Source organism: Moschus berezovskii, chromosome 8, assembly GCF_049115385.1.
Source record: "Moschus berezovskii isolate FMDL1 chromosome 8, NW_MosBer_1.0, whole genome shotgun sequence".
Classification (NCBI taxonomy): Eukaryota; Metazoa; Chordata; class Mammalia; order Artiodactyla; family Moschidae; genus Moschus; species Moschus berezovskii.
Window position 1 is genome coordinate 39,025,293 of NC_142467.1, and position 24,718 is coordinate 39,050,010.

General features: G+C 44.6%; 1 protein-coding gene across 2 annotated transcripts in view; it reads left to right on the forward strand.

The window, feature by feature from the left end:
- The window catches only part of ATP10B (ATPase phospholipid transporting 10B (putative)), a 375,135-nt gene that overhangs the window by 296,599 nt on the left and 53,818 nt on the right, over positions 1-24,718 (forward strand). For both annotated transcript variants that reach the window (XM_055429292.2, XM_055429294.2), the window contains 5 exons: positions 576-703; positions 3,746-3,998; positions 5,103-5,341; positions 21,816-22,007; positions 23,807-24,407. In XM_055429292.2, the coding sequence (XP_055285267.2) occupies positions 576-703; positions 3,746-3,998; positions 5,103-5,341; positions 21,816-22,007; positions 23,807-24,407 (1,413 nt within the window). The remainder of the gene's footprint in view (positions 1-575; positions 704-3,745; positions 3,999-5,102; positions 5,342-21,815; positions 22,008-23,806; positions 24,408-24,718) is intronic.

Genomic DNA, 24,718 nt, shown 5'->3' on the forward strand with positions numbered 1-24,718 from the left:
TAGAGAAACACGGGGTCAGTCTGATCTGGGCTCTTACAGCATTCCAGGATCTAGCTCATGCTAGGTGAGATTTATATCTTTACATCAGACTCCATGACTTGGTAGGGAACTCCTCAGACAAGAAGTAGAACCAACTCCATTTTGAATTGATAAATTTTGGATAAAGAGAGGGAAGGAAAGAGGCAGGGAGGAATGAGTAAACAGAGTTGATGGATGGGTGGGTGGGTGGATGGATGGATTCAGGGATGGATGGTTGGATGGGTGGGTGCATGAGGGAGAAGACAAATAAAACTCTTGTCCCTTTCTCTATTTCCAACTCCTGTATAATAGGACTTAAACAAAATCTAAATAATCACCATGCTAGTCTCCTCTGCTAGGAGGGGAGATTGAAGTGTAGGGTATGTGAGGGACCACCTTAGAGCTAAGTGAACACACACACAGTGTTATATAGAACAAGGGTGTGCTCCTCCAAAGCACACTGATTTCTGGCAATAGGTCAGGGACGGGCTGGTATAATTGACCAATTTAGCATTAAGCGGAGATTTTGCCTCATGCTTGGCTTTGCCTCCTCTCAGGTCACAGCCTCTGGAATGGAACCTTCACAGAGCACCCTCCCTTTGACGTGCCAGACGCCAAGGGCAACTACCTTCCCCTTGCCCTTGGGGGCTTCTACATGTTCCTCACCATGATCATCCTGCTCCAGGTAGGAAGTCCTCCCCAACTCTGGGCTTGAAAGACCTATGGCCAACACCTGTACAACTTTGCAAAAAAGAAAACTCAATACGGACCCTGAGAAAGAACTGACTGGACTGAGATGAGAAAGCATTTATTGCTTCTTATGGGTCTTTGAAAGTATTCGTATCTGGTATAATGTCAGGACCAGCCCTGCCTTGTGGAGGGGACCTTGGCCTCAGATAATGACAGACGGAAATGTTTATCAGACTCTTGTATTTAAAAGTAAGATTGCAACAGAGATCCACAGGTGCCTGTCCTGCTGCCAGATCTAGAACTGGTGAACCTTCTGACCTAAGAACCACAAAGTTAACAGCACAAAGAATGACAGAAAACTTTCAAGCCCCAAGCATGCAGCGAAAGAGACCACAGGTTAGTGTTTTCATATTTGTTAGATTGAAGAAGAACCAGCACTATATATAGGAGAAAAAAAGGCAAAAGACATAGAATACCTATAAGAGAGAGGTAAGAAAGGCACCTGCTGCCAAGTCGCTTCAGTCGTGTCCGACTCTGTGTGACCCCATAGACGGCAGCCCACCAGGCTCCCCCATCCCTGGGATTCTCCAGGCAAGAACACTGGAGTGGGGTGCCATTTCCTTCTCCAATGCATGAAAGTGAAAAGTGAAAGTGAAGTCGCTCAGTCATGTCCGACGCTTAGTGATCCCATGGACTGCAGCCCACCAGGCTCCTCTGTCCATGGGATTTCCCAGGCAAGAGTACTGGAGTGGGGTGCCATTGCCTTCTCCAAATAAACACCTGCAGTGAGATATAAAGAGACTTAAAAAAAAAATAAACCTCAGGCCCAGTAAGAATTACAGTCTATGAAAAGATAGGGGAAGTTGTAGTTTTGTTTTGACAAAACCCCATCTGTATGATTTCTTACAGTACTTGTGCATGTTTCTTGGTCCCCCAGCTAGCAACTTTTTTCATTCATTAGTCCATTCATTCATGGAGCAAAGTAACCCTTTTTAAATGTGAGGAGGAAGTCATGCTCTTCCTCTGCCCTGAGCCTTCTGATGGTTTCATAACCAAAAGTGAAATAAATACAAAAGGAAATACAAAGTTCTGAGGCAACCAACAAGGCCTGAGTGATCTGGGCCCCGCTCCCTCGGGGACCACATCTCTGAGCTGTCTCCCACACACTGGCACACACGCCTGCTGGCTCTCACCCCAGCCCTGCAGACGCCCAGCCGTCGGCCTGTGCCCTGCCTGGAACATGCCTCCTCCCACCGATAACCTCAGGCTCACACCCTCATTTCTTCAGGTCTCAGCACAAAGGTTGTGGTTTCTGAAAGACGCCCTCCCAGCCTTCACTCTTCACTTTTCTTTATTCTTTTATTTCATGAGACTTGCCACCACTCAATATAGATTTCTTTGTTTGTTTAGGAATGGGAGGTCTTCAAGGCCAGGGCTTTTGTTCTATTCATTGCCATTTGAAGGACCTAAAACAGCACTCAGTATTTGTGTGTGTGTGTTAGTTGCTCAGTCATGTCTGATTATTTGCGACCCCATGACTGTAGCACACCAGGCTCCTCTATCCATGGAATTCTCCAGGCAAGAATACTGGATGGAGTGGGTTACATTTCCTCCTCAAGGGGATCTTCCTGACCCATGGATTGAACCCAGGTCTCCTGCATTGCAGGCAGCTTATTTACCATCTGAGCTACATCAGTGGGCAGTGATCAACAATAAATCTGAGTAGAAAACAGATTTAGGATTACCAAAGGGAAAAGAGAGGGAGAGACATAAATTAGGAGTCTGAGGAGAAGGAAATGGCAACCCAGTCCATTATTTTTGCCTGGGAAATCCCATGGACAGAGGAACTTGGCGGGCTATATTCTATGGGGTTGCAAAAGAGAAAGACATGACTTAGTGACTAAATAGCTACTATATCCTAGTGATGAGGGACTAATATAATTCCCATTTTAGAGATGGGAAAAGAGAGCTGCAAAGATGTTAAGAACATTGTAGCAAGTCATTCAGATGGCAAGTTGTGGAGCCGGGTTTCAGACCTGGGCATTGAGACTTCAGGAGTTTGGTCATCCATAAAGTTGGGTCATTTTGATTGTTCAGATTCCAGAATTTATTATGTGCTGTGAACAAATACATGACTTCTGTCTGGTTTCTGTGTTTACTTATACTACTACAAATTAGCATGATAATAAAAAAAAGGAGTCTGGGATTAGCAGATACACACTATCATATATAAAGCAGATAACAAGAATCTACTGTATAAAGTATTATCAATATCTTGTAATAAACTATAATGGAAAAGAACATGAAAAAGTATATACAATGTTATATCAGTTCAGTTCAGTTGCTCAGTCATGTCCAACTCTTTGCAACCCCATGAATCACAGAACACCAGGCCTCCTTGTCCATCACCAACTCCCAGAGTTCACTCAAATTCATGTCCACAGAGTCGGTGATGCCATTCAGCCATCTCATTCTCTGTCGTCCCCTTCTCCTCCTGCCCCCAATCCCTCCCAGCATCAGGGTCTTTTCCAGTGAGTCAACTCTTTGCATGAGGCGGCCAAAGTATTGGAGTTTCAGCTTTAGCATCAGTCCTTCCAATGAACACCCAGGATTGATCTCCTTTAGAATGGACTGCTTGGATCTCCTTGCAGTCCAAGGGACTCTCAAGAGTCTTCTCCAACACCACAATTCAAAAGCAGAGAATGAAATCACTTTGCTGCACACCTGAACCCAATACGACTCTGTAAATTAACTAGAGCTCCTTACTCCTTCCAGCTCAGTCATTAAACAAGCAGTGGTGAGTGTCTACCCCATACCAAATATTCCTGGCTCAGGAAGGCCTATGTTTTTTTCAGATTCTCCTAAGGATCCCAAGACAGGCATGAGGTCACTGAGCTTTAATTTCTCAGAGAAAACCCACTGCGTGAGCTGACCTGAGCTTTTCATGAAATGCTTTTGCTATTCCATCTCTCAGGAAGGTCCTGAGATGGCAGACCAGCCTCTTTATCTGACACAATGGGACTCAATCTCCCCACAGATACTGATCCCAATCTCCCTGTACGTGTCCATTGAGCTGGTGAAGCTCGGGCAAATCTTCTTCCTGCACAACGACCTTGACCTATATGATGAGGAGACGGACTTGTCCATTCAGTGTCGAGCCCTCAACATCACTGAGGACTTGGGTCAGATCCAGTACATCTTCTCTGACAAGACAGGAACGCTGACCGAGAACAAGATGGTGTTCCGGCGTTGTACCATCATGGGCCACGAGTATTCTCACCAAGAAAATGGTATGAGGGGGCTCCTGGGGGCCCCATCCTTCTTAAAAAGAATCACCCCTGCTCTCTTAAGAGAGTGGTGATTAAAACCCATTCTCCTGGCTCTCAGCAAAGGCTGAGTGACTCTGTGGGAAGTAACTTCCTGTATCCCTGCGGCCTCCTTGTCACAGATCAATGCTGTTCTTATCACTTGTAAAGTTTCATTTGCTCCTGAAGGCTGTGGGTAATCTCCTGTGTGGTAGCCCTCCAGCTGGCTGATCTTTGTCCTCAGTGGATCTTTGCCTGGTGTAATTGACATAGAGGATTTTTATCTGTCAGGAATGCACTGGGAAGATGTCCAAATTATGTTCCAGTCTTGCAACCAAAGTTTAGGAATTTTTCAGGTTACCTTACCTGACAGGACAGGCCCAGGTGGAAGCGCATGGTGGGATGGGATACAATCAGGAAATGCCCTCCATGCTAACTGACCTCTTGGGGTTCACCGATGCAAAGCTTTGCCTTAGGGGATGTGGCTAGAAAATGCCTGGATTGTCATCTTGCATAGACTGAAGGTGGCACACACACACTCACACACACACACACACACACTCACACACACACTCACACACACCATTTCCTTCATTCTTCATTCGAGTGGGAGGGATGAAGAAATAGAAAACAGAAGGTACTATAGGCAGTCCAATCCCATCTACCACAGTGGTAACCATGTACATGGGAGCTTCTAATCTTAATAATTACAACTACCATTATCAGTACTTAGAGTATGCGTATCACTTTTATATTGCTATATATTAAGTCTTTTATATATACCATTATATCATTAAGTCTTCAAAACAATTAGTGGATAGTTTTTATAACTCCTAATTGAAGAAGTAAGGCGTGGGTTATGCAAAGCTCAAAGTCACATAGCTAGGAGGTAGGAGGGCCAGGATTTGAACCTGTGTGACCAAGTTGCACCCCGCTTTCACCAGTCAGGGTAACCAGCTGTCTGTTATCTAGAGCACCATAATGTTCTTACACCATGCTCTTTTGGCTTCACCCCCAAAGTCTAGCATCTCCCCAACCATGATCTGGCCGAGAAACGACTGATGCAATAACAAGATTCCTTTCTTGCAGCTAAGCGACTAGAGACCCCAAAGGAGCTGGACTCAGACAGTGAAGAGTGGACCCAATACCGGTGCTTGTCCTTCCCAGCCCGAAGGGACCAGGGCCCAGAAACAATGAGGGGCCAAGGAGGGTCCCAGCCTCTGAGGAGGAGCCAGAGTGCCCGTGTGCCCATCCAGGGCCACTCGCGACAAAGGTCTATGGGGCGCTGTGAAAGCTCACAGCCCTCTGTGGCCTTCAGCAGCTCCATAGTAAGTGCCTGCCTTTCCCTCTTTGAATTGCAAGTGACCTTTCTTGAGGAGAGATAGGAGATGGTTCCAGGGCATGAAAGAGAAGGGTGTATAAACCCTGAATTGCTCTCAAAATGGCAACCCTTGGTCTTGTTTGTAATTTGAATGGGTTTTGCTGGGCATGTATGAGTCTGTTAATTTCAAATGTTCAATGTCTTGAAATTGAGAGATTTCAAAATGGAATTAGGAAAAGTCTCCCCAGTAAGCCAGTGCTTCCCTGTGGTGATGACTGATTTGAATTAGGAATTCCACGATTCCGCGCTCCCCAGGCTGGGTGTGCCGTCCTCGGCTCATCGTGTCCCCCACTCCCACTCTCTATACCCGCCCCTGCACTGAGGCCCAGCAGCCTGTTCACTGTGTACATTTTCCCAAAATACAGTTGATAGGAAATAGAGATATCTGACATGTCCGTGTTTCTATAAAGTGGAAAAATGGAAGATGAACCTATAACGCTTACAGGCTTCAAGAAAAATGGGAGAATGTATTTATTGTAATAATCAGAGTCTTAAGTTGTTATGAAGCAGAGGACATCTCTCAAATTTACCCAGTCCACCTCCTTCCCTTAGGCTAACTGCTTGGGCCCTAGGATGATGAACTTTGCAAATTTGGGGTTTTCTGCATGTAGTCCCTTCACATTTGATCCACTGGGACAGTTACCATTAAACATCTAGGTAGCAGGTGAAGAAACTGCATTCGTTCCCCGAGATGACGCAGCATGCCCTGGAAGCCAGAGCCAGGGCCTCTGACTCCTGTCCCGTTCCACCATCCTCTGTGTCAAGCTCTTCCTCTAGGGAACACATCATTCAGAGTCTCCTATACTTACAGAGAAGGCTTCAGGGACCCCCGGTAGCTTGAACAAGACACATACCACAGAGGGAATGAAAGTGCTATCGTCCTGTTGTTAGAGCATTAGATTTTCAAAATGACCATTTTGGTGAATTTCGCTCCAGTCTTTCATTCCGCTCATTATACACACACACATACACACAAACTACTTGCGTTAACATTTTTACGGTCATCATACACAGAAATTATAGCTGCTGCTTTTCTGGATTCTGACATAATATCAAAAGCCTTTTCTACATTGCTACCTAGTATTCATTACCCAGGACTGTGTTTTCCAACTGTGACAAGAAATTCTGTGAGTCTGTATCTTCTGGGTTGTTGTTTATCTAATTTAAGTAAGTACAAAGTTAACTTACTTATGTAATTATATACTGCATGTAATAATGTACATTCTGTACCTGTATGTTATTATCATGGATACAATACTAAGGATAAAAAAAAGCAATGTGTTAAGACATATGATACTTATAAACCTACAAGAAGAATGATCCATTGATGACTCTGGGATTATTTTGGTTTTTCTTTTTCTTTTTGATTTTCCCAAAAGAAGTAACAATAGGATATGCATATTGTCAAGTCTTTCTCTGATTTAATTCCATCCCCTCTGAATGGAATGCTCTTCCTCCAGCTCTTTACCTAAATGTTTGGACAATGAATTCAGTGAGTTCTCCTTGGGCACGGGGACTAAATCTTGCACTGCTGGTGTCTTTTGGTTTCTTCAAGTTCTGGATACCACAGGCATCCTGTGTGTCTGAGAATGTCTCCTCCAGGAGAAAAAGGAAACTTTCCTGTGTAGATATCAGTTGGGATACACAGATTCATTGTTCCCCGTTCAGTCTGACAATTTCAGAGCCCAGGAGAAACTGCAGCCCTGACTCAGTGTAACTTTTATTCAGGGCCCTTAGCTGATGGCCACTGAAAGGGGTACATGCACCCATCAGCTATTTCCAGATCTTGAATGTCATAGATTTGCCCTGGCTGGCACATTTAAAGTCCAGTTCTAGCTACTTCACTCATGAGCAATAAGGAAATTGACGCAGTAATATCCAATTCTTGTTGCCTGGGCAGGGGAAGATGGTGATGTGTTCCTTCTATGAACTGCTAAATTTTCAGACTGAAAATCTGGGGTTAGTCAGACAGTAGCACCCCAGCTATTTGTTTGGGGGGTGTGGGCACTGGGCCTAGAGTCAGGAAACGTGGGCTCTGGTTTCAACTCTGCTGAGGTTTGCTGGGTGGCCTTAAGCAACATTTTAAACCTCTTTCTGTCCCTGTTTCATCACCTGAAAATACTTGGCATACAACTCTTACTGGCTCTTCTAAAAGTCAAAGAATATGACACTTTTACTGACCAGCAAGGTCACTTCCAGCTGTGAATTAGGCATGTTTGGGGTCAAATGCCCCCAGGTGTTCATCTCAGCTCGTTTATCAGCTCTGTGGCTTTGGTCAGTTCACTGAGTGGAAACCTCAATATTCTTATCTCAAAAAAGGAATACTGTTATGCCTTGTGAGTTGATTTTGAGGATTTAATTCTTAAAATACTGTGTTCTAGACAGAGGGATAAATAATAGAAGTTTTAAATGACCTTTTAAAGGAAAGCTGTCTGCCTTGGACAAATGTTCACATAAGTGATGACAGGGAGAAGAAACGGGAGTTTTCATAAAATATGTGGAATCCTCCCCCCTAATATTCTGGACTATTTGGTCTAGGGTGGGGCCAGAGTGTTTATATTTTGATTTCTGATGATTCTACCGAGCAGTCACTAAAGAACCTCTCTAAGCACGCTATCACCCCACTCAGAAATAGTCTTCATTTGGTTCAAATAGGCACCTTCTACAGCTTGGGAGGCATTCGCTGAAGGGGGTGATTTAAGCTGCCTTAAAGGGGTCTGATACTAACTTGTATACTCTCTGTGGCTGGAATATCAGATCCTTGAATTTGTCTGTAGAGAACATCTGTGGCAGCCCCAGGAGGATGCCCTGGCTCCTGGCTCGTGGCTCCCACCCCCACCCACTCTTGGCAAACTCTGTGCTGTCTCCTCTTCCACCCGCCCATCTGGCATCCAATCTGGTCAGATAATCTCTTGGCACCAACAATGCTTTACCTTCCCTTTGTGAACCCAGCCAGAACTAGACTCTGAAGCCCCAGAGATGCCAGGCCATGGTGGAACACCCAACCCCCTTCAAAGAAGCCCATTGTTGGCCTCCACGGCCCTTTGCTCTAAACCAAAAATAAAATGTGCATCAACAATAACAACCACAACAAAAGCTGACTTTTTTCTTTTACTACAAAGAACAAGGTAGCATTGGTAATTGTTGTCTAATTGGCTGCCGTCATATCTGTGACTTTAGGGTGGGGTAATAGGCTCAGAGGTTAAAGCGTCTGCCTCCAATGCAGGAGACCAGGTTCGATCCCTGGATCGGGAAGATCCCCTGGAGAAGGAAACGGTAACCCACTCCAGTATTCTTGCCTGGAGAATCCCATGGACGGAGAAGCCTGGTAGGCTACAGTCCACGGGGTCGCAAAGAGTCGGACATGACTGAGCAACGGAATGAATGGAATATATCAATGCTAAAGCTGAAACTCCAATACTTTGGCCACCTCATGCAAAGAGTTGACTCACTGGAAAAGACTCTGATGCTGGGAGGGGTTGGGGGCAGGAGGAGAAGGGGACGACAGAGAATGAGATGGCTGGATGGCATCACCAACTTGATGGACATGAGTTTGAGTGAACTCCGGGAGTTGGTGATGGACAGGGAGGCCTGGTGTGCTGTGATTTATGGGGTCGCAAAGAGTCGGACACAACTGAGCAACTGAACTGAATATATCGATACTTAGGAAAGTAAGGAGTCCTTAGCCAGTATTTAAGAATCCTGGTAGATGTGAAATGAAATGCCCTCCCCGCCCACCCCACCCCCACCCCCAGTCTGTGAGCAGCCAAGATTGGAGTACAAAGTCTTTGTTTAGACATGCCACTTGAAAAATGTTTTCCAGTCATCAGACCAAACACTATCTTCCTAATCATAAAATTTGCATCAGGGTGGGTTAGGCTCCATACTTCACCACCTCTCCCTTCTGTAGGCACAGCCTCGCCCATCTGTCTGGAAAGAATGCAGTGGAGGAAAGTAAAGAAGGCTGTCTTTGGCCCTCTGCCTTCTTTTTTGAAACTCGGTCTTCCTTTCCTTCTTGGGAAGATACTTGTGCCACACTCGTTGTCTGCTCTGGGACAGCCCACATGCACACACTCCCACAGCAAGGTTAGACCTAGTGTGCAAAATCCTTTAGGAAGTGACATGACTACACAGGGCAATAAATAGATGAGGCCTGTCTCTCAGCTTGGCTTCCCTTAGCTCCCAGAGTCCCACATGGGGGCCCACAGCCCTATCCATAAAAACTGGGTCTTGCCAGCAAAAGCAACACAGAGATAAAGAACAGGCTTTTGGACTCTGTGGGAGAAGGCAAGGATGGGATGATATGAGAGAATAGCATTGAAACATGTATATTACCATATGTGAAACAGATCACCAGTCCAAGTTCAAAGCATGAAACAAGGGCACTCAAAGCTGGTGCACTAGGATAACCCAGAGGGATGGGTTGGGATGGGAGGTTGGAGAGGGGTTCCAGATGGGGAACACATGTATACCTGTGGCTGATTCGTGTCAATGTATGGCAAAACCACCACAATATTGTAAAGTAATTAGCCTCCAATTAAAATAAATGACGAAATGGCAACCCACTCCAGTATTCTTACCTGGAAAATCCCATTGACAGAGGAGCCTGGTAGGCTAAAGTCCATGGAGTTGCAAAGAGTTGGACACGAGTAAGCAACTTCACTTTCACTTTTCAAAAGAAAGAAAGAACTGGATCTTGCAAGATCAGGGAAGCTCCCTTTCTTTTTTTAAAAAAAGAAAAACATTATTGAAGTATAGATTTTTAAATTTTATTATTGGATTATTATTGCTTTACAATGTTGTGTTAATTTCAGCTCTGCAACAAAGTGAACCAGCTATATGTGTACATATATCCCCTCCGTCTGGAGCCTCCCTCCTACCCCATCCCACCTCTCTGAGTCAACACAGAGCACAGGGCTGAGCTCCCATTGCTTTACAGGAACTGCCCACTGGCTCTCTGTTACACGTGGTCGTGTACATATGTCAGTGCCGCTCTTCCAGTTCATCCCACCTCCCTTTCCCTCTAGGTGCCCACGTGTCTGTTCTCTACATCTGCGTCTCTATTCCCGCCCTACCAATAGGCTCATCTGTACCATTTTTCTAGATTCCATATATATTTGTTAATATATGATATGTTTCTCTATATTGAAGAATAGTTGATTTACAGTGTTGTGTTAGTTTCTAGTGTAGAGCAATGATTCATTTATACACATATATATTCTTTTTCATATTTTTTTCCATTATGGTTTATTACAGAATAATGAATATAGTTCCTTTGCTATGCAGTAAGACCTTGTTGTTTATTTCATATATAGCAGTTTGTATGTGCTAATCCCAAACTCTTAATTTATCCCTCGCTACCCCTCCTTTCCCCTTTGGCAACCATAAATTAGAGTTATGTATTGTGAATCGGACACTGTTGTGTAAATAGTTCATTGTTATCACTTTTTTACTCTGTGGTGTATCATATTTTAGATTCTACCTATAAGTGATAGCATATGGTATTTGTCTTTCTGACTTACTTTGCTTCATATGCTAATCTCTAGGTCTATCCATGTTGCTGCAAGTGGCATTCTTTTGTTCTTTTTAATGACTGAGTAGTATTCCATATACACCACATCTTTATTCATTCATCTGTCAGTGGATATTTAGGTTGCTTCCATGTCTTGGCTATTGGAAACAGTGCTGCTATGAACACTGGGGTGCATGTATCTTTTTGAATTAGAGTTTTCTCTGGATATATGCCTGGGAATGGGATTGCTGGATCATTTGGCAACAGTATCTTTAATTTTTTAAGGAACCTCCATACTGTTTTCCATAGTGGCTGCACCAACTTCCATTCCCACCAACAGGTAGGAAGGTTCCCTTCTCTCTGCACCCTCTCTAGCCTTTGTTACTTGTAGACTTTTTAATGATGGCCATACTGACTGGTGTGAGGTGATAGCTTATTATAGTTTTGGTTTGCACTTCTCTAATAATTAGTGTTGTTGAGCATGTTTTCATGTGCTTATTGTCCATCTGAATGTCTTTGGAGAAATGTCTTTTTAAGTCTCCTGCCCATTTTTTGATTGGATTGTTTCTTTTTTGTTGAGTTGTACAAACTGTTTGTATGTTTTGGAAATTAAGACCTTGCCAGTCACATCATTTGCAAATATTTTCTCCCAGTCCATAGGGTGTCCTTCTATATTATGGTTTCCTTTGCTGTGCAAAAGCTTGTAAGTTTGATTAGGTCTCATTTGTTTATTTTTACTTTTATTTCTCTTGCCTTGGAAGACTGCCCTAAAAAAATATTGTTATGATTTATGTCAGAGAATGTTTTTCCTGTATCTTCTAGGATTTTTATGATGTCATGTCTTGTATTTAAGTCTTTAAGCCATTTTGAGTTTATTTGTGTGTGTGTGTGTGTGCTGTTAGGGAGTGTTCTAACTTCATTGATTTATATACAGTTGTCCAGTTTTCCCAATACTACTTGCTGAAGAGACTATCTTTTCTCCATTGTGTATTCTTGCCTCCATTGTTGAAGATTAATTGACCATAGGTGTGTGGGTTTATTTCTGGGACCTCTGTCCTGTTCCACTGATCCATATGTCTGTTTCTGTGACGATACTGTGTTGTTTTTATTATTATAACTTTATAGTATTTTCTGAAGTCTGAGAGAGTTATGCCTTCAGCTTTGTTCTTTTTCCTCAGGATTGTTTTGGCAATTCTTGGTCTTTTACGGTTCCATATAAATTTTAGTATTATTTGTTCTAGTTCTATGAAAAATGTCACTGGTAATTTTGATAGAGATTGTTTTAAATCTGTAGATTGCTTTGGGTAATATGGCCATTTTAACAGTATTAATTCTTCCAGTCCAAGAGCATGGACTGTTTTTCTGTTTCTTTGTATCATCTTCAATTTCCTATATCAATGTATTATAGTTCTCAGAATATAAATCTTTCACCTCTTTGGTCAGGTTTATTCCTAAATATTTTTTGATGTGATTTTAAAAGGGATTTTTTTTAATTTTCCCTTTCTGATATTTCATTGTTTGTTTTAAAGAAACACAACCAATTTCTGAATGCTAATCTTGTATCCTGCCACCTTGCAGTTCTAGTAGTTTTTAATGTGGAATCTTTAGGGTTTTATACATATATCACCATGCTATCAACATATAATGACAATTTTATCTGTTTTCTTCCAATCTGGGTGCCTTTCCTTTTTCTTGTCTGATGTTTGTGGCTAGGACTTCCAATAGTATGTTGAGTAGAAGTGGTGAGAGTTGGCATCCTAGTCTTGTTCTAGATTTTAGTTGGGAAGGCTTTCAGTTTTTCACCATTGAGTATTATGTTGACTGTGGGTTTGTCATAGATGGTTTTTATTATGTTCAGACATGTACCCTCTATACCCACTTTGGTAAGGGTTTTTATAATGAATCAATATTGTAGGGAACTCTCTTCTTGCTAGTCCACTGAGTTTTTCCCTTGGACTTTCTGTTCCATTTGGGAAAAGCTCACCTTAACAATCCATGTGCTTCTATTTAAACAAATATTTACTAACATTTAGTTCAGTTCAGTCACTCAGTCATGTCCAACTCTTTGCAACCCCATGGACTATAGCACACCAGGCTTTCCTGTCCATCACCAACTCCTGGGGCTTGCTCAAACTCATGTCCATCAAGTCAGTGATGCCATTCAACCATCTCATCCTCCGTTGTCCCCTTCTCCTCCTGCCTTCAATCTTTCCCAGCATCAGGGTCTTTTCCAATGAATCAGGTCTTTGCATCAGGTGGCCAGAGTATTGGAACTTCAGCATCAGTCCTTCCAATGAATATTCAGGACTGATTTCCTTTAGGGTGGACTGGTTGGATCTCCTTGCAGTCCAAGGGACTCTCAAGAATCTTCTCCAACACCACAGTTCAAAAACATCAATTCTTCAGTGCTCAGCTTTCTGTGTGGTCCAACTCTCACATCCATAAATGACCACTGGAAAAACCATAGCTCTGACTAGACAGACCTTTGTCAGCAAAGTGATGTCTCTGCTCTTTAATGTGCTATCTAGGTTGGTCATGGCTCTTCTTCCAAGGAGCAAGTATCTTTTAATTTCATGGATGCAATTACTAACATTGGACTCTCCCTATTCTTCACCCAAACTCAATATCAAGGCCACAACCTCAGCAAGGGCAAAAACATCACTACCCTAAATAGTACTTCAGCCTTCAACTCCCCAGCAACTGAGAAAGTTTATGTCCACAAGAGGATACAACCACATGGCTAAGTATTCATAAGGAACCAAAGGGCAGATGGGAAAGTAAGCCTCCTTCCCTCCTCTGTTCCCCACCACTCAAAGACAACCATTATTTGAACTTTCCTGTGTCCTTCCCAGAGGTGCTTGTAGCTATATCTTAGATTGGCCAAAAAGTTTGTTTGGGCTTTCATATGCTCTTATGGAAAAACCTAAAGGAACTTTTTGGAAACCCAATAAAAGCATGCAAGTGGAATATACACATGACCGCCGAAGAATTGATGCTTTTGAACTGTGGTGTTGGAGAAGACTCTTGAGAGTCCCTTATACTGCAAGGAGATCCAACCAGTCCATTCTAGAGGAGATCAATCCTGGATGTTCATTGGAGGGACTGATGCTAAAGCTGAAACTGCAATACTTTGGCCACCTCATGCGACGAGTTGACTCACTGGAAAAGACTCTGATGCTGGGAAAGGTTGGGGGCGGGAGGAGAAGGGGACGACGGAGAATGAGATGGCTGGATGGCATCACCGACTCTGTGGACATGAGTTTGAGTGAACTCCGGGAGTTGGTGATGGACAGGGAGGCCTGGCGTGCTGTGATTCATGGGGTCGCGGAGAGTCGGACACGACTGAGCGACTGAACTGAACTGAACATATTTTCCCACAAACAAAAGTACACCATGCACTGTCTTGGACTCTGAACTTCTCTTTAACCTAATGAATCTTGAGGAATAGTTCATGTATGTGGACAAATGGACAGATATTCAGTGGAGAGCTGCCTTGTCACTTTTTAAATGGCTGTTAAAATCCGTTGACTGGTTGAGCCACCATCTGTTTCTACATGTATGTAAGTTTTTCTATAGATTCTTAGAGCATAACTGCTAAATTGAGATTTTGTGCATGTTTAAAATTTGGATTGATACTACCCCAGTGGTTATACCAGTCCAGACACTCACCAATAGCAAATGGAAGGGTCTACTTCCTCTTCATCTTTCAATTCTATATATTCTCAGTATCTATGTCTCTTAGACTAGCCTTTCATTTATTGTCAGTCAGCCAACAAATATGAAACAAGCATCTACACTATGGCAAGTACCATTCTAGCCACTGGGGATATAAAGTTTAGTGGGGCATCATCCCTGATTTCAGGCATTTGCAGTCCAATGAAAGGGTGAGAAGAACCCGAATGACTATATGACACTGCTCTCAGGCTGGGATGTAAGCAGGCAGAGGTGCTTAGAAGCCCAAAAGAAATGCACGTGCATCAAACTAGGGGGAGCTTCCTGAAAGGGTTAGCATCAGAGCTGAATTTGAGACAAAAATAAAGGTTAACCAGAGCAAAGAGAAGAAACCATCGAGTGGGGGGATTGCAGGTTGTCGTATGGGAGACATTCCATACAAGCAAATGGAGACTTGTGGTTCTAAACAGTAGCTGGAATAAGAGGCGCAGATCATATAGAGGGGAAGAGGAGATGGAGGCATGGGAGGAAGTAGGCCACAGTTTGTTCCAGGCCTGCACACCAGGGCTCCTGTTCATTTCCACCGCTGGCTCTGTGGGTTCCCACAGCGGCAATCTGCTGCACTCAATCAATGATTGTCAGCAATGTGACTGTGAATGGACCGTCATTTAAAGTGAGAGGAGAGTAGTGGATTGGAGCCTGGTCACCTCCTCACAGCTTTCAATGTCGAATGCTCCCAGCCAGAGAGGAAATGGGAGCAACAGGGAAGCCATATAGCCTAGAACCTTGTACTCAAACTGTGGTCCTCAGACCCACAGCAGGCAGGAGCACCACTTGGGAGCTTATAGAAATGCAGACTTGCTGAATGAGCATCTGTGTTTAAACAAGATGCCTAGCTGACTCATGTACATGTTAGAGTTTGGGAAGTATTGGCATCATGTTTAAGGGTGTGGGTCTAGCATCAGCAGAGCTGGGTTCAGGACTGAGCTCTTTTATTGATTTTGAGACCTTAGACAAGTTACTTATTTGCAGTGAGCCTCATTCACTTCATTAATAAAATGGGAGAATGATAATAGCTATTTAATGCTGTTATAATGACATAATATACATGGAAGCCAGGCTTCCCAGGTGACATTTGTGGTAAAGAACTTGCCAAACAATACAGGAGACATAAGAGACATGGGTTTGATCCCTGGGTTGGGAAGATCCTCTGGAGGAGGCAACCCACTCCAGTATTCTTGCCTGGAGAATTGCATGGACAGAGGAGCCTGGCAAGCTACATAGGATCGCAAAAAGTCAGACACAACTAAAGTGACTTAACACACACATGGAAGCACTTAGCATAGCATTCACTTTGCTGTAAGTTGTCAATAGACACAATCCAGTGATAATAACAGGATCCTTGAGGGTGTGGTATGAGGTCAGAGGAGCACCTTCTTCAAAGAGGAAGCTTTGGGGGTTCTGCTATAGAAAGAAATCCAACCAGTTGGGTGCCTGGTTGCCACAAAGCTCTAATCTGAACAACCAGTAGCCCCACAGATGCATATTTCTTTTCCTTCAGAGAAATAGACTAGCCAAAGGGCCCAGAGGTAGGTAAGGGGCACCGCTTTCTCACTAAGTGTCCTACATGCCAAGTTCCTAATGTTAATGAACCGGATAGGAAACCAATGGGCTGTGGGCAAAGGGAACCACAAAGAAGCTTGCCCTGCAGAAACAAGTGTGTGTGTCTGGATAAAGCTGCCGTGACATCTGCCACTGACACCTGCAGGCTGGGCCTGCTGCCAGTGCCAGAGACAAGCAGGCCCTTCGCCAAACTTCTTTTTGATGCATTGCTGTATGATTGGAAGTAAATACTAAGAAAGAGTTTTAACAAAGAGCCCCTGTGAGTTCATCATTGGTGAGGTAGTGTCTTGCACTAGATAGGAGTCAGGCAACAAAGGTTTGAGCGAGTGCCTGCAGGCTGCCCGGCACCGGGACACATCACAGTCTCTGCCCTCGTGGCACTTAGAGACTAGAGAGTAAATGGACATGCAATAAATACCCATTAAATCATTTTATCTGTGCCACTGTTTGGAAATACATAATGCATAGCTTGGAGCAAAACAGTGTGCTGTCGGGCTGGAGTCAGGTGGTGTGAAATCTGTCCTAGTTCTGACCCTGATTCAATGTGCAGTCTTGAAAAGTTCACTTCCCTCCTCCCTGGCACTCAGTTTTATCATCAGGAAAATAGGGGATTTGGCCGTGATGACATCCAAGCTTGTTCCCAAGTCTGGGTGTCTGTGGTAAGGGTTAAAAGCATCCCATTCATGTACCCTCACAAAAAAAAAAAAGAAAAAATAAAATATTTTCTGGAAAAGATCTCCATAATCCCCTTTATAATCTGGTGGACTGTCTGCTGAGCCCTAAGGATTAGATATGCAAGCTCACTGAGATGCCAGACACTAAAGATGCCAGCAGTCAGCAAGAATCAAAGGCTACTTCTTTCTCATGGGGGATCTTGCCTGACATGGGGGTTAAAGAGCATGAATTCTAGAGCTGAACTTTCTTGAATCAACTGATTGTATGACCTGGGCAAGATGCCCAGTCTCCCTGAGCAGCAGTCTCTTCATTTGAAATGCAGAGGTAACTGGGAGAGAAATCGTTGTTATTGTTCAGTCACTCAGTCGTGTCTGACTCTTTTCGACCCCATGAAGCACACCGGGCTTCACTGTCCTTTATTATCTCCCAGAGTTTGCTCAAACTCATGTCCATTGAGTCCTTGATGCCATCCAACCATCTCATCCTCTTTTGTCCCCTTCTCTTCCTGCTTTCAATCTTTCCCCAGCATCAGGGTCTTTGCTAATGAATCAGTTCTTCTCATCAAGTGGCCAAACTATTGGAATGTCAACTTCAGCATAAGTCCTTCCAATGAATATTCAGGACTGATTTCCTTTAAGATTGACTGATTCGATCTCCTTGCAGTCCAGGGGACTCTCAAGAGTCTTCTTCAACACCACAGTTCAAAAGCATCAACTCTTCAATGCTCAGTCTTCTTTATGGTCCAACTCTCACATCCATACATGACTACTGCAAAATCATAGCTTTGACTAGATGGAACTTTGTCAGCAAATAATGTCTCTGCTTTTTAATATGCTGTCTAGTTTGGTCATAGTTTTTCTTTCAAGGAGCATCTTTTGATTTCATGGATGCAGTCACCATCTGCAGTGGTTTTTGGAGCCCAAGAAAATAAAGTCTGTCACTGTTTCCATTGTTTCCCCATCTATTTGCCATGAATGATGGGATCTAGACAGCATATTGAAAAGCAGAAACATTACTTTGCCAACAAAGGTCTGTCTAGTCAAGGCTATGGTTTTTCCAGTAGTCATGTATGGATGTGAGAGTTGGACTGTAAAGAAAGCTGAGCACCAAAGAATTGATGCTTTTGAATTGTGGTGTTGGAGAAGACTCTTGAGAGTCCCTTGGACTGCAAGGAGATCCAACCAGTCCATCCTAAAGGAGATCAGTCCTGGGTGTTCATTGGAAGGACTGATGTTGAAGCTGAAACTCCAATACCATGGCCACCTGATGTGAAGAGCTGATTCATTTGAAAAGACCCTGATGCTGGGAAAGATTGAGGGTGCGGGAAGAAGGGGACAACACAGGATGAGATGCTTGGATGGCATCACTGACTCAATGGACATGAGTTTGGGTAAACTCCAGGAGTTGGTGATGGACAGGCAGGCCTGGAGTGCTGCACTCCATGGGGTAGCAAAGAGTCGGACACGACTAAGCAACTGAACTGATGGGGCTGGATGCCATGATCTTAGTTTTCTGAATGTTGAGTTTTAAGTCAGCTTTTTCACTCTGCTCTTTCACTTTCATCAAGAGGCTCTTTAGTTCCTCTTCACTTTCTGCCTTAAGAGTGGTATCATCTGCATGTCTGAGGTTATTGATATTTCTCCAGCAATCTTGATTCCAGCTTGTGCTTCATCCAACCCAGCATTTTGCATGATGTACTCTGCATATAAGTTACATAAGCAGGGTGACAATATACAGCCTTGACACGCTCCTTTCCCAATTTGGAACCAGTCTGTTGTTCCATGTCTGGTTCTAACTGTTGCTTCTTGACCTGGATACAGGTTTGTCAGGAGGCAAGTAAGTGGTCTGGTGTTGCCATCTCTTTAAGAATTTTCCACAGTTTGTTGTGCTCCATGCAGTCAAAGGCTTTAGCATAGTCAGTGAAACAGATGTTTTTTCTGGAATTCTCTTGCTTTTTCTATGACCCAACAGATGTTGGCAATTTGATCTCTGGTTCCTCTGCCTTTTCTAAGTCCAGCTTGAACATCCAGGAGTACAGATAACATGCTCCAGGGATGCAGTGATATGACAGATGTACAGACCATAAGAAACACACCACAGATAAGACTTCTCATTACTGTTAGGATAAATGGGCTCAGAGTTCTTTGAGCAGTGTTGGTAAACTGATGACAGGTACTGGAGTGACCCTGAAATAAGGTTAGAGGAGTCAGCATGGTGGCATTAAGAAGGGAGCATACTACTTTACTATGACCACAGAAAGGAAGACCCTAGACTCGCAATCAAGGGGTCTGATGTGCAATTCTGGCTCTAGATTGACTCACTGAGTGGCATTGGTCAAGTCAGCCCACCCTTCTGGGTTTCAGTTGAGATTAGTTTCATCTCTGGCTGGGGCTGTGAGAAGCCAGTGAGATGCATAAATGACCCTGTTGGAGAAGTAGGGTGAGCTCCATCACTGAGCTCCTGCTGTGACAACTGCGCTCAAAGCAGAGAGGACAGGTGGTCCTCGCTCCTTCCTAAGCTTTCAGAAAGTGCAGACACCATATGGTGCTGATGGCCACCATTACTCATTACAGGGCAATGAGAGGAAATGCAGGTGATGCAATGTTACTAGCACTCTTCCTTTTCATGAACAGGTTCTTTGCAGGAAACTCTCCTTTTAATATGGGATGAACAAAATGGAAGTGTAGGTGCTGGCTCTGTGAGAGTCCTCCAAATGAAGGTTGGAGCTCTTCAGAGTGTATGCTCCACGTCCTGTCCACTTCCCCTGGTCAACTGTGCAGGTGGAGACCAGAATCTCATCCCTCCAGCACCTCCACGCCTGTCTATGTTTCCTCCCTATGACTCTCACCCATGCCAGCAGACCAGGGAGCTTAGAATCTGACCTCTGGGGTAATTGCAGTTGGTAGTCAGAGAAGACACAGTCTGAGGACTCTTCTCTACAGGAATTTTTTTTTAATTTTTCATTTTGTACTGAAGTATAGCCGATTAACAATGTTGAGGTAGTTTCAGGTGAGCAGTGCTGGGACTCAGCCATACATACATGTATCCGTTCTCCCCCAGTCTTCCTTCCCATCCAGCCTGGCACAGAACATCGAGTAGAGTTCTATGTGCTACAGTAGGACCTTGTTGGTTATCCATTTTGAATGTAGTAGTGTGTACGTGACCTTCCCAGACTCCCTAACTATCCCTTCCCTCTGGCAACCATAGGTTCATTTTCTAAGTCTGCTCCACAGGATGTTTTTAATTTCAACTTGCGTTCTAGTTTGTAAAACTTGCCAGCTTATTGGCCCTCAGATACATTCTCTCTGCGTGTATCAGTCAAAATTCCCTCAGTGCATCTTTTTCAATCATTGACTCTTCTAAACTTGAATTAACCTGTGAACGCTGAGCATTGATAGAAATGGCTGTATGTAAAAACATCTTTACAGAATGGCTTTTGTCATATCTATGAAGAGCTGGTGTTTATAGAACTTCTGCTTCACATCAGGCAATCTTTGGGGTTCCAGAAGATATAACTTCATAGAAAAGGCAGTCCATCTTTCAGGCTTTTGGTTTATCTCTAGGGAGAGTAAACATGGACATAAGAAAACTTAATTTAAAATATAGTCAATATGTGATGAATTCTAGAGGGATGGAAGAAGTGGCAGCTTCAACAAAAATGTGAAAAAGTTGGAAATCCATAAGTCAGATCCAGTCCTCAGAGTTTTCTAAAAAGAAATTAAAAAAAAAAAAAAACAGTCCTTACATCATTCTATACTTCATCTTGAAAAAACCCAGAGATTTGGCAAAATGCACCAGCCTTGGCGCATTTTACCAGCAGAAGAGGCACCCCTTTTAGATGGGGTGGGACTCACCAGGTCTCACAGCCCCACTCCCCCAGCCCATAGTGTCCTCATCTGTATGTCGGCCATCTTCCCTCATTCACCTTACCTGCCTGACTCCTGGGGGTGTTCTCAGTTCAAGAAGCTGCTGCTGAAGCTTCTGGCTCAAAAGACAGATTACTCACTGTGGTTGAGTCAGATCTCCTGAACCCGTGGAGTTTTTATGGTTATGAAGTCCAGGTAGGATTTGGGTAGACAGGAAAGGACTTCCAAAAGAGTGTGATCAGAGGCCTAGGAGGGGAGCATACCCCCAAGAGGCAGCCACCAGACCACCTGGCTGAGCTGAAGGACCACACGCAGAATGGTGGGAATCAATAGGAGAAATGCAAACTGGGAAATAATTTAGATGCCAGACTGAAATGATCGTGTTCACAGTGAAGATCTGAAGATTTTTTAGTCTCAAGAATACCTTGAGGGAAATGGTGTCTTAGAAGGATGTATGGGTGATACACATATGAAGGCTTTGAACTCAATGAGGTGAAAGGCAGTCAGCTCACTTTAAAGGCTGAATTGGAAATCCAGAGGGCTTCCTGGGGGGCTCAGTGGTAAAGAATCCGCCTATAATGTAGGAGATGTGGATTCGATCCCTGGGTTGGAAAATCCCCTGGAGGAGGGTATGGCAACCCACTCCAGGATTCTTCCCTGGAAAATCCCATGGACAGAGGAGCCTGGTGGGCTACAGTCCATGGGGTTGCAAGAGTCAGACACGACTGGAGCAACTAAGCATGCATGCACACATGCATGCATGTGGAAACCCAGGCTGGAGGGCTAGAGGGTCTGAGCCTGGCTGGAAGCATCAGGAATGAGGGGTAAATGGTGGGAAGATGCTGTGTGGGCAGAACCACCACAGCCTATATAACTGATGGACACGTGGGCTTGAGGGAAGGGAAGGAACCAAATCAGACTGAGGTGAGCAGGCCCAGGGGAGGGGAGACATGCTGGGTGCAGGCTTCAGGGAGGACTGTATAGCCTTTCCCGGGCATGAGACAATCTGCTGCAGGGGGCCTTCCTCCCCAGCCCCTTCAGGAAAGACTCTGACCCTAGCCTTTCTCTCCCAGGAAAAAGACGTGACTCCAGATAAAAATCTCCTGTCCAAGGTGCAAGACGCAGCTCTGTGGCTGGAGACCCTGTCAGACGGCAGACCCCCCAAGCCTTCCCTTGCCACTGCCTCCTCCATTGCTGACTTCTTCCTTGCCTTAACCATCTGCAACTCCGTCATGGTCTCCACCACTACCGAGCCCCGGCAGAGGGTAAGGACCGGTGATGGTATGGGTGGGATGGATGGAAGGAGCATAAGCGTGAAAGGGGTGCCCTGCACAATAGCATAAACACTTAGGTCCTAGTCACACTGTCACCGTGTCATCACTGTGAGACCTTGAACAAAGCTCTCGTCCTCTCTGGGCCTCAATCTCCTTATGTTTTAAATACAATATAAGAAGTTCCATATGAGTTTTCTGTGTAGGCTTCACATTTTCTGTCTGTCTGCCGGGGAGACATTAAAAGTAAATAATATTAATGCATATATGTGGAATTTAGAAAGATGATAACGATAACCCTGTATACGAGACAGCAAAAGAGACACAGGTGTCTATAACAGTCTTTTGGACTCTGTGGGAGAGGGCGAGGGTGAGATGATTTGGGAGAATGGCTTTGAAACATGTATATTATCATATGTGAAACGAATTGCCAGTCCAGGTTCGATGCATGATACAGCATGCTCGGGGCTGGTGTACTGGGATGAACCAGAGGGATGGGAGGGGGACGGAAGTGGGAGGGGGGCTCAAGATGAGTAACACATGTACACCCGGGGCAGATTCATGTCAATGTATGGCAAAACCAATACAATAATGTAATGTAATTAGCCTCCAATTAAAATAAATTTTTTTTAAAAAGTTAATATTTACTGAGCACTTGCTATGTGCAGGGCTCTATGCCAAACGTCACCTGCACTATCATTTAATCTTTATGGCCCAACAATCCTGTGGGGTATGTCTTTGGATTTAGCAAGTGAAGAAACAGTGGCTCACAGAACTTGAGTAACTTAATGAAGGACATATGGTGAATACATGGCAGAACCATCTGTATGATTCTATCATAATATCACAGTTTACTGGTATCTGGTTTTTAAAGGGGGGGTTAAAAAAATGAACACCGTGTGTGAGGTTTTGCTAAGTTAGAGATGACACAGCTGGATGGCCATTTATAAAAGATTATACTTGGAGTTATTTTTCAGTACTGAAGATAGATTTTGATTATCCACATCCTCTCACCCAAGCTCTCTTGTAAGTGATGAAAAAGAATAATGGGTGTTACAACACTTGGCCACAAAAAGCAAGAAAAAGAGGGTTCATCCAGGTACCAAACCAGAGCCCCTATTATTACACCCAGTTTCTAAACACTCTGAAAAGTCAGCAAGTAATCAGAGGTCTGCAGGGAACTTTGGGAAGCAGGAAGCATTATCTGAGAAGTTCTATGTTCAAGAAAGAAAGAAGTATACCATCCAATTCTCAATTTTCAAGCTAATGGAAGGCTGCAGCTGGCAGGTAGCTCAGAAGCCCCTGGAGTCAGACAGACCCAGATGTGACAGCCAGCTCTGCCACCTACAAGCTGGGTGATCACAGCCCACTTAATCTCTTTATGCCTTGGTTTCCTCATCCAGAAGTTGGGATAATGATAGGATCCCCTCGCACTGCTGCTGGGAGGATGAAGTGAGATGCTGCGTGCAAAAATAAAGCAGGCAAGGTGATGATAAGGGCTCAGGGCGTGTGAACTGCAACCCTGAGTCTGGCTTTTGTCTTCTTTGCTTTGCTTGGCCCGTGATCAAAGTGGGATGTCACCACCAATCCCTAGAAAGTCACGGCTGGAAGGAAACCAGTGGCCTAACCCTCTACGTTATAGTTAGGTAGACCGAGGCTCACAGAAGGGAGAAGGCTTGCCCACCATCATTGAAGTGGACGACTGCAAAATGAGCTTCATATTCTGCCATAAGGCAGCTTGACAGTTTTCCCAACCTGGAGAGTCATGTTCTCCTTTCCTCTTTTGCCCCAAGGTCACCATGCCACCCTCGACCAAGGCTCTGGGGACATCCCTGGAGAAGATCCAGCAGCTGTTCCACAGGTTGAAGCTTTCAAGCCTCAGTCAGTCCTTCTCATCCACTGCACCCTCTGACATGGACCTGGGGGAGAGCTTGGGGGCCAACATCCCCACCACGGACTCTGAAGAGAGAGACGACGGGTCAGTGTGCAGCGGTGGCTATTCCACTGACGGCGGCTACAAGAGCAGCACGTGGGAGCAGGGCGACATCCTGGGGGCAGGGCCGGGGGCCTCCCTGGAGGAGGTGCTGCAGGCCCCAGCCCTCAGCCTGGCTGGTCCCGAGCTCTGTTATGAGGCTGAGAGCCCTGACGAGGCCGCCCTAGTGCATGCCGCCCGTGCCTACAGCTTTACACTGGTGTCCCGGACGCCCGAGCAGGTGACCGTGCGCTTGCCCCAGGGCACCTGCCTCACCTTCGATGTCCTCTGCACCCTGGAGTTTGACTCTGTCAGGAAGAGGATGTCTGTGGTCGTGAGGCACCCGCTGACCGGTGAGATCGTCGTCTACACCAAGGGCGCCGACTGCGTGATCATGGACCTGCTGGAAGACCCAGCCTGCAGTGAGTCCGTCTCATCGGGGTCCAAGAAGAGAGGGTTCTGGTGTTTAACTGGTGGTGTGGAATGGTAACTGGGGGGCTTGAGTTATGTCAGTCAGTCCAGCAGGTCCCAGCTGGAACACAAGCCCTCGAGATGTTTTCCTCATAGCATCTTCCTTAGCACACACTGCTTTCCACATCTCCATGACCTGGAGAATTACAGAGCTTGTTAAAGGCATTTAACAAGAGGAACCCCTTTATTTATCCCAGTTTCTAATTTTCCAAACTCATTTAAATGTGGATGCTCCATACACTGGAGAAGGAAATGGCAACCC